We start from the raw sequence: 14,253 nt of genomic DNA, 5'->3' as shown, positions 1-14,253 counted from the left end.
GAAAAAAAAAAAAAAATCCGACGCACAGAGAGACAAAGTTGACACCATTGCTTGCAGCCCCAAGAGCAGCAAATTCCACCTCGCTTTCTGTTCCTGCACCCCTTGGTCATTCTCTACACCTCTCAAACGTAATACCTCTTAGTTCTCTTGCTTACTTTCTGAAATCTAAACCCCAGAATTTTCTCTCTAGGTCCTCTAGAACCCTGTTTCACGACAACAAGCAACCCTACATTCTTAAATATTGTGTCCAATTCTAATTCAGGGCTGGGAGCTCAGATTGGGTCCTCCTTCATCATTCATGCTGACTCTCGAGCACTCACCCTGAGCACGCTCTAGAAATTCCAGATTCAAGTTCTCTATTCCTCATCTACCAATAAATGTTCTCTGCCATTGTCATACCTTTGCCCATTAAAAAAAAAAAGATTTTATTTATTTATTTGAGAGAGAGAGACAGAGATAGCGGGAGAGAGCAGGAGCAGGGAGGAGAGGGAGAAGCAGGCTTCTCGCTGAGCAGGGAGCCGCAGGGCTTGATCCCAGGACCCTGAGACCTTGACCTGAGCTGAAGGCAGATGCTTAACCCACCAAGCCACGCAGGTACCCCAGCCCATTTTAAAATCTACTTCAAGAGACCTACAACATCCTAAGCTTGCATTTTTCCCCCTGTATATTCCTCTAACTTCATTATCCTCAACCTAAACTAGGCTTCCTTCATCCACATCTTCAACTTTAAAGTTAACACTGTTACCACTTACAGAAACTGTGAGAGGGGCGCCTGGGGGGCGCAGCGGTTAAGCGTCTGCCTTCAGCTCAGGGCGTGATCCCGGTGTTATGGGATCGAGCCCCACATCAGGCTCCTCCGCTACGAGCCTGCTTCTTCCTCTCCCACTCCCCCTGCTTGTGTTCCCTCTCTCGCTGGCTGTCTCTCTCTCTGTCGAATAAATAAATAAAATCTTAAAAAAAAAAAAAAGAAGCCGTGAGAACCACAGGGCGGCGTAACTCCACCCTTGCCCTTTGTTCTATTGCGGTTATGTACTTGACATCGACATACGTTATACGCCCTCAATACGCTGCTATAATTGTTGAATTAAAAGTAATGGCCATTTAAAGAAATTAAGAAGGAAGGAAAGATAGTCTTTTATATTTACCCATATATTTACCATTTCTAATGCTCTTCTTTCCTCCTTAGAGGTCTGTTTCCCCATCTGGTACCATTTCCTTTCTCTCTTACAGACTACCTTTGTCTTCCCACTGTTTATTGGTCTCCCATCATTTCCAGTAAAATGTCAACTGCATTCATATTGTTTTTCTCCCATATGTAATGTGTTTCTTTTTTTTCTCTCTTTTTCTGTGGATGCTTTCAAGATTTTCTCTTTTTGTTTTTTAACACGTTATGAATGCTGTGACTAGGTGTGATTTTCTTTGTATTTCTTCAGTTTGGAGCTTATCTTGGTCAACCTTTAAGATGATGTTTTATATGAAATTTGGAAAAGTTTTTAGCCATCATTTCTTCAATTAATTCTTTTGTGCCCTAGTCATTCACTCTTATCCTTTGGTTCTTTTTAGACTTTCCTTTCCTCTATTCTCTTCCCTCTCTCACCTCTCTCTCTGGCTCTAGATTAAAAGAAATCTTTCTCTCCTCTTTTTTCTTCATATTGGATAATTTCTTTTGCTTTCCCTTCCAGTTCATTGACTCTTTCTTCTTCTTTCTCCAATCTGCAAAGTCCATCCTTTTGCTTTAGATTTTATATTTTCCACTCTAGATTTTACATTTCTGTATAGTTTCTAGTTCTTTGCTGAGATTCCCTATCTGTTCACTCATTATGACAGTCTTTAAAGTTTTTAAATACATTTAAAATGGTTGCTTTAAGATCATTTTCTGCTTATTCCCATATCTGCATCATCTCAGGGCCTGTTTCTCTTGAATGACTTTACCCCTGACCTTTGGTCACATTTTTTTTTTTAAAGATTTTATTTATTTATGTGACAGAGAGAGGCAGCCAGTGAGAGAGGGAACACAAGCAGGGGGAGTGGGAGAGGAAGAAGCAGGCTCCCAGCGGAGGAACCTGATGTGGGGCTCGATCCCAGCACTCTGGGATCACACCCTGGGCCGAAGGCAGACGCTTAACAACTAAGCCACCCAGGCGCCCCCTTTGGTCACATTTTTATGTTTCCTCACATGTCTAATAATTTACATTTCATACTGAGAGCTGTGCATTGTACATTGTAGAAACTCTGGATTCTCTTATATTTCTCTGAGATTATTGATTTTTGTTAAATTACTGAATGAGCACCTTGTACCTGTAAAGTTTGATCTTATACTATATATGAGTATATTAGTTTAGATTTACCCTTAATTCTGGGCCAGTCCCTTAATCTTGGCATATAATTTTTATTCATGTCTCTTCTGGTATTTCATTGGAAAACTCTAGGTGTTTACCTGGCCCTTCAAACTTGGAGGAATTTTAAAATATGTCTCCTTTGGAGTAGGCAGTAGCTAAAATCTCTACTCAATTTTTCAGACTGTCTTTCCTTTTGCTGCTTTTCACTGGGTTCCTGAAGTCTCCCCTGTGTGTACACAGTTCAGGGGCCATCCAAGGATTTAACAGATTTGAAGGAGGTTTATATTCCAATTTTGGGCTCTCTTCCTGCATTTCCCTCCTTTCTGGTATGAAGCCTGAATTAAAGCTCTTTAGAATCAAGACAGTGCCAATATCATGTTGTGTCCTCAGAATGGGCCATTTCTCAATTCTTATTTTTAATATCTTTATTGAGGTATGATTTACATATAAAATTCATTCATTTAAGTGTACTATTCAATGATTTTTAATAAATTTATAGAGTTGTGCAATGATCATCAAAATCTAGTTTTAGAACATTGCCATCACTCAAAGATATCTGTGCCCATTTGTACTTGATTCTGGCTCTCACCCCAAGCCCTAGAAAACTACTGATGGGCTGTCTACAAAATTGCATTTTTATTGATATTTTGTGTAAATGAAGTCATGCAATTTTTAGTCTCTGTTGCCTAGTTTCTTTGATGTAGCATATTTTTGAGATAAAAAAAATATTTTTTGTTTCTTTTTATTGCCAAATACAATTCCATGTATGGATATACAAAAGGTTATTTATTCATTCACCTGTTAAAGGACATACTTTTTTTTTTTTTTTCTGGAAGTTTTACTTCAATGTTCCTCAGATGATACGTTGCCAAACTGATGCTTACAGGTTAATGGACTAGTGTTTGGGAACCACAGATAAGGACTCATTTTTTAAAAATTTAATAAGCATGTATTGAACACATATTTGTGTCAGATACTGTGTTAAAGATTAAATAGGTAAATAAGAATGATATCCTAGCATGGTGGAGGAAAAGAACCAAGAAACAAAGAAGTGTAATAAAGTATGAAAAATGCTATGGGAAAATTCTGGCCTCCATGGAAGTAAGGTCAGTTCTCTATGGGTGAGGGAGCTACAGGAAAGTCTTTATCAGAGATGTGAGCCTTGGTCTGGAAAGATACATAGGTAATTGTCCACAGTGGAAAGGACTTGCCTGTTCGTGACATACACTGTTTTATTCTTCACAGCCATGCAGATAAGTACATGCATTGTGTGGTCCCATCTGCCTGTGCCTGAGAACGGTATGGAAGCAATCAGTCCTGTGAGTTTCTGCTAAGGTGGAAAGATGAAGAAATCTAGTGGAGACCTGGAAGATACCCAGTTCTGCCACGCTATGTAAATACGTCTCAACAAGATACACACATAATGGAAAAGAACGTGGAGCTTTGGAGAATGGTAGACTTGGTCCAATACCTTATACAAATTATTTCATCTTTCAGGATGTCAATTTCAGTATCTATAAAACTGAGATAAGAAATAATTTCAAAACTAACCATGTAGTTTAGATTTAATGCATGGATATCAAGGAGTTTAGGGATTGGCCTCTCAAAATATGCTGGTTTCCTCTCTTTCCGTAGCAGGCAACATGCACCTAAAGCTACAAGGAGTTCATGCAAACGCAAGGCTTCTTTGTCTTTAGACTTCCACTTCTATTGCCTCAAGAGCGCTACCATCTCCTAAGTAAGCCAGGGATGTAGTGGCTGTCTCATAATGAGGCCTTGCTTCCTTCTAAACATGCGCTGATTGTCAGGGTGATGGAGAAGGTTCATTATTTAAAGGCATAATTAAAGGGCACTTCCTTTAGCTAACTAACGAGCAGTAAGTGCAGCAATATTTGCATGTTTAGACATTAAAGATGGAAACAGATGACTCGTAGGGACTGGGAGAGAGCAGGGAAGGTAGGGCAGATTAATCTCACTGCTGGGCCTCGAGGGTTGGTGCTGTGCAAGACTTCCTCAGAGAAGGGTCTTCCCTTGAGAAGACAACTCCGCCGGCTTCTCTTATTTTATGGGATGAACAGCGCTCTCCTCACTGTGCGTCAGGAGCAAGCTGATCCTTACTTTAAAAAACGCTAAATCGTGATTCCTCCTAAGCTAAGCTTGGAATATGCTCCTGGATGGACACCCTTATCCTGTTCTCAGCACTTACGTATCAGCACGGATATTGGTTTGTTCTTGTCATCTTGGGTATTCACTAAAGTTGCAAACTCTTCCAAGTCAATAATGGTGCCTTTTACCCTCTTGGAGTATGTGTATGTTAAGGTCAGATTTAAGGTTTTTCCATGTATTAGGTAAGAGATGTGGAAAGCACCTGCTATCTCTCCCATTCTTCATCCGTATCCCGGGTGTTATGCCTGAACTGCAAGATTTTGGTTAGAATTAAAAGAAAGTGCCTGGCACAAGTAAGCAGTGAAGTAATGCTGGTTCCAATTCTCCTCCTCACTACATGGGGACCTCACAGTGACCAGTGCTTTTACCTTATTTCTCTTAAATGAGCCGTTAGCATTAGAATTGGCCATTTTATATTAGCCTTCAGCTTTGTCAATTTCTTGTCTTTCCATAGTGTGGAAGTGACAGAGAAAAATAGCTCTCTTATAATGAGTGCAGACATTTGGATTTGAGGCCAAGGAGGAGTCTCCCTCACCTCCCACTGGCACCAGTCCCTGAAGTGGTCTGGAAAGACAGGAGCACAGCATGGCCAGGCTAGTGACCGAGTTAATGCTACTTCCAAATGGGTCCACCCCAAGGCTCAAGCACCTTAGTTTATTACTGAAAAGCTGATTTGATTTACTAGGCATTTTTAATTGTGTTGACATTATTTTCTTCTTTTAACAGTAGAATGAGAGACACTGACTTTAAATACGCATTATGGGATGTCTACTGAAAAAAATGCATCCGTTGCCTCTGGGCAGATGTACAGGTCAGAACACAAAGAATCATTTCATGGGAGCAAAAGGAATCGCTGAGCAGCTGCTCATGGGGGAAGAGAGACCAGAGAAGAGCCAGGTCTGCCAGCAAAGGAGGAATGTACAGAATACTTAGTATATCTGATTAGTTTACTTATTTTTTTTAAAGATATTATTTATCTATTTGTCAGAGAGAGAGAGAGCACAAGCAGGGGGAACAGCAGGCAGAGGGAGAAGCAGACTCCCCACTGAGCAGGGAGCCCATTGCGGGACTCGATCCCGGGACCCTGGGATCATGACCAGAGCCAAAGGCAGATGCTTAACAACTGAGCCACCCAGTCATCCTGATTAGTTTAAATTTAACAGTTATATAGCCTTCTACCTCCAGCCCGGATGAGGGAGTGGCTGACACCAGTGAGACTGAGCGAGAAGAGAATAATCCAAATAGCTCTGGATTTGACAAGAGTTAGGCTTCTCCCTTAGCACAGGATCTTCAGAAGAAAAAGTAAAGAAAATCCTTCGGGTAATAATGGAAATCCAAGAAAGCCCTGAGAAATCAGCCCTTCAAGCAGATGGCTCCGGACATACCGATAAATGCCTGTGAAAACCCTCAGCGAGTGTGGACACCATGTGCTTGTCATCAGATCTCACAGTCGGTTAGGTAGACAACCCACTCACTAACGTCTGGCAACACTAAGCTGCACTTTGCTAAGCTGCCCTCCCTCCCTTTGTGCGCTTCATTCAGGTCTCTTGGTAACTTCCTCTGTTGGTCATGCTTCTGCTTCTGGAATGCTGCAGACATCCCTTTGTTCCCGAGCTCTCAGCAGGAGCTGTGTGCTAACTTCCATCTATAGATCAGAGACTTTACCTGCGCTGCAGGGGTGAGTAGAGTAGAGCAGAGAGTTCATCTGGAAGGCGGTTCCAGGGAGGAAGAAAGAAGAAGTGGGAAGGGTGAGTCGGGGAAGGGGGCAAGCCAGGACACGGGGGGGGGGGGGGGGGGGCGTTGTGGAGGTGGTGGCTGTGGCAGTGGGGGCCTGCTTCCCCTGGGACTCCTGACGAGAGCGCAGGTGGCTGGCTGCAAGTGCTCTCCACCTTCAGGCCTGTGGTGCCAGTGCCCTGGGGCAAGGGGGGCTCCGTGGAGCCAAGAGGCTCCTCTTGCCTCGGAGCACGGCCTCGGGCAGAACACTGAAAGGCACCATGGGGGCAGGAGTCGGTGACTGTGCCTCAGGGGCAGGACTCATACGATCTAGAGAATCTCATTGGTGTATCAGCTTTGTCACCTTTCAGCTTCCAGCGTGAGCCTCTGTCAAGAGAGAGGACTTTCTAGGTTTGCTGTAGCATTTCCAGAAGCAAGCATAGAGGACTCAGTGCTTCCTCCCTGAAAGCAGAGAAGGTAGATTTTTCACTTATGGCCGGTGAGGGGCCAGCACCTTAGCTAGAAGAACAGTGTGGTGTTGAGCAGAAGGAAAGGCTAAATCTGCCCCTTGGGGATCCCCCACAAGAGGCTTGTGGGAAGCGAGGAGCGGGCTGTCAATGAGGAGCACTAGGAACATCGCCCCTTCTTTCCTCCCTCTCAGGGCCACGCTCTCCGAGGAGACAGAGGCAGCATGCATGGGGCTCAGCAGAGTCTCTGGGTCTGCCTGGGAAGCCGGCCCAGGATCACCTCAGTAAGATGTGGGGGGGGGGGGGGTGGCCGCACCTAGGAGCCTGGGGCAGCCCCAGGCCTCCCCAAGGCTCACGAGTGATGGGCTAGTGTCCCTTTGCTGCTGGAGCACCACAGACTTGGTAACTGGAAACAGCACACATTTATTATCTTACAGTTTGGGAGGTCGGAAGTCTGAAACGAGTTTCAGTGGGCTAAAGTCAAGGTATTGGCAGTGCTGCATTCCTTCTGGAGGCTCTAGAGCAGAATCTGTTTCTCTCTCTCTTTCTCTCTCTCTTTTTTTTTTAGCTCAGAGAGGCTGCCACATTCCTTGGCTCAAGGCCCCACATCCCTCTGATCCCTCCTTCCTTTGTCACATCTTCTCTGACTCTAACCCTCCTGTCTCCCTCCTGTAAGGACCCTTGTGGCTGCATCAGACCCATCCAGACAATGTCCCTATTTTAGGATCTTTAGTTTAATCACTGTCTTGTCATGGGGGATAGCATATTCACAGGTTTCAAGGATTAGGGGGTGCACATCTTTGGGAGCCATTATTCTGTCCATCACAAGCGGCCAACAGGGGAGCTGAGGCACCTAGCTGAGGTGTCAGGGCACGCGGTGCTCAGGGCCAGCAGTGATGCAGGGACCCAGGCCAGGCTGCAAGGCCACCACGAACGGGGCTTCCAGGGAGGGAACATGGCTCAGGCAGTGGGCTGGAGTGGCGGCTGCCAGCATGCTGCACCCTCTCTAAAGAAAACAGGAGAAATGCACTAACTGTGTCAGAAGTCACCTCTCCAGGGAGCAGACAATCCAGTCACTGCACAGCCCTGACGTGAGGGGACCAGGAGTGTCCAGGGCAGGTGGGAGGCCCCTTCTCTGGGATCACTATGGTGGCATGGAAGCCAGCTCTCTGCAAGGGTCTAGAAGATGGGAAGAGGCAGGCACAGGGACTCTAAGAGAAGGGGCTTGTGTGGGGCCCTTATATATTAGAGAGAGAAAGACAAGGGAGAGTAAATAACCCTCCCCACAACCATTTTTCATTCAGAACAACCTTGCAAGTTGGCATCTTAGAAAACGTCATTTGGGATTCTGCCTAAAAGAGAGGGAAAAAAAGAGGTTCTGAACATTCTTCTCCTCTGTTTAGGACACATGTTCCAGAAGGAACACAGGTGTCACTGAAGGCCCGTGTGTGGGCAGGACGGTGAGTGGGTGGCCACTGCATCAGGGAAAACATGGCTCATGCAACCAAGAAATAGTCTTTAGTGGCGGAATTAGAGTGCTGACAAAGCCCGATTACTCTGCTCATTAAGAGGACTGGTCTGGACTGGACTAACCATTCTCCAATTAACTCCTTGGCACTCGGCTATAATAATGATTGAACTAAGCCATTTGACTCCCAGTGTGGCTGGAAGAGCAGATGCCGGCAAACTGGCCGCCTCGTCCTGACATTCCTCCGCACCGGGAATGAGGGATTTATTCACTTGCAGCTTCTGGCAGGAGCGGCACAACTCCACGCAATAGAAAGGATCTGACCAGCAGAGGCTCTCGCCCAAGACAAATGGGAGCCTTTGGCTCAAATCCCAGCCCTGGCATTGTTTCTGGGGAGATCTGGGCCTGTGCCTTACTGCCTCCTTTGTGTAGGAGGAGGGGAGACGACCAACCCCAGGGGCCTGGGTCTGGGGCTCCTGCCCCACTCGCCCCTCCCTTCCCCCAGGTGTGGGGGTCATGCTCCCCTGCCCCTGCCACTGGAAGCCCAGGACTCTTCTCCTTGGAGGGGCGGGGGGCTGGTGCTAGAAGAACAGGAGGGTGCTTACAAAGAACACGTGGGCCTCATTTAAGAAGATCCAAATGTCTCAAATAGACATGTTATTGTGTGGTTTTCCTGTGTGAAAATCCTAGCGTTTTGTTGTTGTTTTATCAGTAGTCTCAGATTGGTGACCACAGAATAAGGTCGACTGCAGAACATTCGTTGAGTCTGATGATGTGTGGTTTTAAGTGAGGAAATACTAAACATGGGGAGGTTTTATATCAAACTCTGATTCTAACTTCTGGACAGTTGGAAAGGCAGCCCCAGGCCTGGATTCTTGGATGGCCGAGAGCCATGTGGTGGCTGAGTCTTCAGGGAGGACCCACCTTCACCCAGCCAGGCATCTTCCCTCTTTCTCCCCACTCCTAATGACTAGAGTTCGGGCTCCTGCAGGAGAATGCTCTCGAGGGTCCACACACTGGGCAGGACCATGTCCTCTCTCTCTGGGGACCGCTATGAGTTCCGGCACAGAGACAGCAACAGCCAGCAGAATGAATCTCACTCCTGCATCTTGTGATCATTGCAATTTTTCAGAGAGGCATTTTTTCTTTCCTTATATAAGCTGGGGGCACCTGTCCTCTTGCTGGTCGATTGAGACTGTCACTCAAGCTGTGTCTTCTAGTAAGTGGAACATGCTGTGAAACATCAGCACGTCCCCCTCCAAGAACCAAGAAGTCCAAGGGGAAGATCATTAGAATTTGTGACACTGAGTCAACCACATCCAAATAATGGTAGAGCTGGGAGGGGCTGCAAATTAATACACCTTTCCTGTGTGAGCGGGCAGCTGGGCGCTCTTCTCCGCTTCCGTCTGGGTTTGCACATAACTAGCTGCAGGCTCGAGGGATTTGTATTAGCAGATCATAAGTAAAAATCCCATTAAAATGACATTCTCTTCATCATTAGGATCCCTTTAGTGAGGCGCACTGGATTGTCAGGGACATTTCCCGGAGCGGCCCGATAATGGACTTACCTGGCAGTCTGTCCACCCTGGCGACGGCTTTCTGAGGTGTGGGGCAAAGGGGCTGGAGGAAGCACACAGCTCCTCCGTGGCAACAGCCTCCCTCCCTGGGAACCTTCCTGAAGAGCTCTGTGCATATCATGCTCTGCTTTCAATGCCCAAGAGCAGCCTCTGTCAAGTGCTTGAGCTCCTGGCCTGGCCGTGGAGAAAGGAAAGGGGAGACCCTGGTTCTCAGGCAGCCCCTGCCACTGGCCTGAGCTAACATTTACTTAAATTTGGTAAATTTTATGAATGTCATACTCGCATTATTCACATTTACCCATCCCTAAATTCCCCTTGAATAACAAAATTCTTCGACAATAGCCCATTCTTTTGGGGATAAAGTACCAACTCAATAACGTGATGTGAAACGCCTCTTGGGATTTAATTGACACCTGCTCCTCTAAACGTGGGTCCTAATACCTGCCAAAGCGCTCTCCCCGCCCCATGCCTGGGGTCTGCCGCACCGGAAGCCTACACTCTCCTGAAGCTGGGCATCCTGCTCGCCTCTCTGCCATCTCGGCTGCCTGGCTCCGCGTCACTGAGCCCTCCGCGCTCTGTTCGGACAACGTCCCCTCTCGGGGGCTTTTCTGGGCCCTTCTTCCCAGGTCCATGTCAGGTGTCTCTAGAATGGGCTCCAACAGACCCCCCCCACTCCACCTGCCCCTTGCCTTCTGCCCCAGCACATATCGATGTAAACTGTGTTTGCCCCAGGGTCGTGGACACTTATGGAGAGCAGGGGCTGCTGTTTCAGCAGCTGAGCCGGGTTCCGAGCACAGGGGCTGGCACAGTTTGTGTTCAGCATCAGTTGTGGAGGAAAGAACTAGATGAAGCCCCCTTAGCCATTAGAACATTTCTTAGGCTTCTGGAAGCTCCCAGGTGGGTCAGTAGACTGGCTTGAGTCGTTTCTGGCCCAGGCCAGAAAGTTCTGCAATAATTACAGAGTCACTACCGGTAAACTACCCTAAAATCTTTGGAATTAGATATCAAGATAAAAGCCAAACGACATTTGAGATCCACAGAGTAAAAAATGACAAAATTTTAGAATCTTAAAATGCTGCATAAAATGAATCAAAAGATCAATTAATCACCAGGAGGCTTGAAGGGTTTCTGGATTTTTCTCCTCTCTTTCCTTCTCTCCCTCCCTCACGTCCTCTCTCCCTTCTTTTGATCTTGACATCCATTCGCTGTTATGCAAACATTTACTGGACACCAACTGTGTGCTCAAGGCTATAATATGCACTGATGAGCTAGAGAGAGTAAGACACAGTACTGCCTCCCAGGAGCTCAGCGCATCGTGAGCAGAAAGGCAGGATAAATGGGTTCCTAGGGTACAGTAAGCATTGGGATGGAGTTCTATATGGAGTCTGGGGAGCACTGGGGAGAGCTAAGCCACTCAGGGGGGTGAGTCAAGGCGGCTTCCTGGGGGAGGAGACGTTATCAAGTATGTACATTCTGAACACCAAGTGATTTACATCCAAGAAACTTCTGAAAGGTTCTGTCTACACAGCTGAATAAAGGAGAGAGAGGTCTGTGGCTGGGTCTATATGTACCACTGGATTGCTAGTATGAGTGTGGTTGAGGTTTCCTATACTGTACCCACTGTGCCTCCTTTCAAAGGGGCTGGGGCTTCTGATCACCAATAAGTAGCCATTAAGTTGTTTTTTTTAATATTAATTGTTTTTAGTAAAGAATGCTATGGACTGAATTGTGTCCCCCTCTCCTCCCAAATTCATACATTGAAGCACTACCCCCAGTGTGACTGTATTTAGAGACAGGGCTTTTAGGAGGTGGTCAAGGTTAAAGGAGATCATTAAGGGTGGGGCCCTAATCCCATAGGGCCTTATAAGAAGAGGAACAGGTATCCCAGTGTGCGAGCTCTCTCTCTGTCTGCCACGTGAGAACACAGTGAGAAGACGGCTGTCTACAGGCCGGAAAGAGGGCCCTCACTGGGCAACTGAATCAGCTTGATCTTGGACTTCCCAGCCAAGAACTGTGGGAAGTCCATGTCTATTGTGTAAGCCCCCCAGGCTGTGGTACTTGGTTACGGCAGCCCCAGGCTACAGAGACAAGGAAGAAGACAAAGTGAAGATTTGACAGTTTCATGGAGTTTCATCAAGACTATAAACATTTTGCATCTCAATGATAATTCTGATCTCTAAATTAAAAATATTTAAAATTTAAGAAGTGAAAACATTTTAAATTAGCAAGTTCACCAAAGCAGCAGCAGAGCTTAATAGAAAAGGGCAGGTCCAGGCCATGGTTCGCTGTGTGACCTTGCGCAGGTCACGAGACCATGGTCCCGGCCTCATTTCATCCTCGAGGCCTGGGGGTGGGGGGGGGTGGGGGGGTGGGTGCGGGGCAGAGGTGAAAGTGAGCTCAGGGTGTATCAGTGGGCCTGGTACAGAGCAGACACCGATGACTGAGATCCAAGTAATCAGCCCCTCCTTAAATTCACCACTTTGGGCAGAATTCAGAATTCCTAGAGTCATTCTTTCTTTATCTGGAACCAGAATTCCTTCCTCCCCTATTTTTAATTCCAAACCCTGTGGCTTCATTTGCCTGGATCAGTCCTTCTCAATCCCATCTTAGAGAACGCTGCAGGGCATCTGTAATTATCCTGGCTAGTATAGCAATGTTCTTATTAAAACCCCTCACAATATGGAATTTAGTTTAATTCATCTCAATTCGTCTTATGTATTTAAATATATCCCATATAAGCCATATGGCACTTCAGAAGGTAGCTGAGAGGTTGCTGGGAAATCAAATAAGCAAAGTCAAGATTTCACAATTTCTGCAATACCCAGAATTCCTAATTCAGAGGAACGTGTACTAATCCAGATGCCATATTTGCAAAACCCCAGGCTCCAGCAGGATGGGCTTTATTGGGAATAGATCAGGCAGTTGCCACTGGGCTTCCTCAAACACCTTTCCATCAGCTTGGCATCCTTGACCTTGTCACATTGCCTGAAGGTCCAGCATTGAGAGTTCCCTGAGGTTAATGAATCTATCTTTTAAAAAGCACGTCTGTGCTTCTGTGTGGATGAAAGGGGGCAGCTATCATTCTCATCTCAATGTAAATGAGTTCCTTCTGGAACGCTTCCCAGTAGCGCTCTCTGAAACTAGCCCTACCGGGGGCCTGGGTAGATGCCCGTAAGAAAGAGAGAGAAGGGAAGGATTCTGGAACATTCAGCCCTAGACAAGGTGATGCAGGTAGCACACACAGTGGGTTTTAGGGGAAGGAAGGAAGCTTGAGGTCCCTAGAAGCACTCGGGATACGGGTAGGGTGCCGGACAGTAAGACCACGGAATGAGCATCACTCATCCGCTCATGAAGCCGACCCATTCCACAGTCCCCTCCCCGTCTGCCAGCATCCTCCCCCTTGATAGTTTAAAACCATTTTTAAAAATTCACGTATGCCCCCTCCCCCGCCCCCAATTTCAAGTGTAACTGAAGGCCGGGCTAGGCTTGCTGCGCAGAACCTTTCTCAGGGGCACAGCCCCCAGAGGAGTGACTTCCACCTCCACAATCTCAGCCCTGGACAGCCCTTGGAGACAGACACTTCAAAGCTTGTCAATCCAAGCAGACACTTCATTTGTCATGGACGAGGCTGACACGGTGGCCCTTGTGATCACCAGTCAGGGGGCACCAGAGTGAGTCACGGATTTTTGCACTTCAGAAAAGAACGTGCGCTACCCACAGTGCACCATGTCACTGTTTACTTCAAGGTCCTCGTGTCCCTTGTTCTCCACCTGTGTCACCAAGAGCAAGGCTGCACCGTCGCCCCAAGGATATAAGAGAGCATCACAGAGGAGGCGCAGGCACTTATGCCATAAAGATGTGCTAACAGAGACCACAAACTGGGCCTGGGACCAAGAGCACCAGCGTCCCAGGAGCTCAACGGGAGCAAATGGACCAGATATATGTGGGCAGGTCCACCACCTGCTGGGGAGGGTCCCAGCGGGGATGTGAGGCCCTCCCCCCGCAGCTGGGCTTACGGCCGCGGTTTTTCTCTTGACTTTAAGATGCCGTGTGTCTCCCTGAGCTGATTTTTCCAAAACTCAGCAAGCGAGCAGAACTTTGAGGTGCCGCCTCGCTGCTATCGTCGCCGGAGCACACTTACCGCCCCAGCAAAGCGGGGAGCTGGGCCGAGGGGTGAGCTGAGTGCCATACCTGGTCCAGCTTCCAGTGGAACTCCGCGGGGCGGAAGGTGTCGGCCTGGTCGAAGTCCTTGCGCAAGAGGAAGACGAGGCGGCAGTTGTGCACATACAGGGCGTAGTGATGCCGGTTCATTTCTGCAAAGCAGGAAGAGGAGTTGAGTGCTCATAGAATCCCTGCCTCCGTCGCCCCCAGGCTAAGGGGGCTCTCCAACAATCATGTCAGCTACGCTGAGCTCCTTTAACACGGCTGGTTTCTCCTAGAGTACTGGGCTTTTGTCTCATTTCATCAGGCTTGACAATGGTGACCACAGAGCATGTCTCCTTCTCTACCTTACCGTGTGCAGT

At 47.2% G+C, this 14,253-nt stretch overlaps 1 protein-coding gene across 1 annotated transcript in view; it reads right to left on the bottom strand.

Annotated features, from left to right (window-relative positions):
- CLSTN2 (calsyntenin 2) overlaps nt 1-14,253 on the bottom strand; it is a 615,182-nt gene that overhangs the window by 94,923 nt on the left and 506,006 nt on the right. The window contains exon 8 of the mRNA XM_045791881.2: nt 13,922-14,043. Within this exon, the coding sequence (XP_045647837.1) occupies nt 13,922-14,043 (122 nt within the window). The remainder of the gene's footprint in view (nt 1-13,921; nt 14,044-14,253) is intronic.

The sequence above is a fragment of the Ursus americanus genome, chromosome 20 (assembly GCF_024610735.1).
Source record: "Ursus americanus isolate L20-20 chromosome 20, mUrsAme1.1.p, whole genome shotgun sequence".
Lineage (NCBI taxonomy): Eukaryota > Metazoa > Chordata > Mammalia > Carnivora > Ursidae > Ursus > Ursus americanus.
The sequence above is the reverse complement of the archived record's forward strand: the minus strand, read 5'-3'. Positions and strand labels throughout refer to the sequence as shown.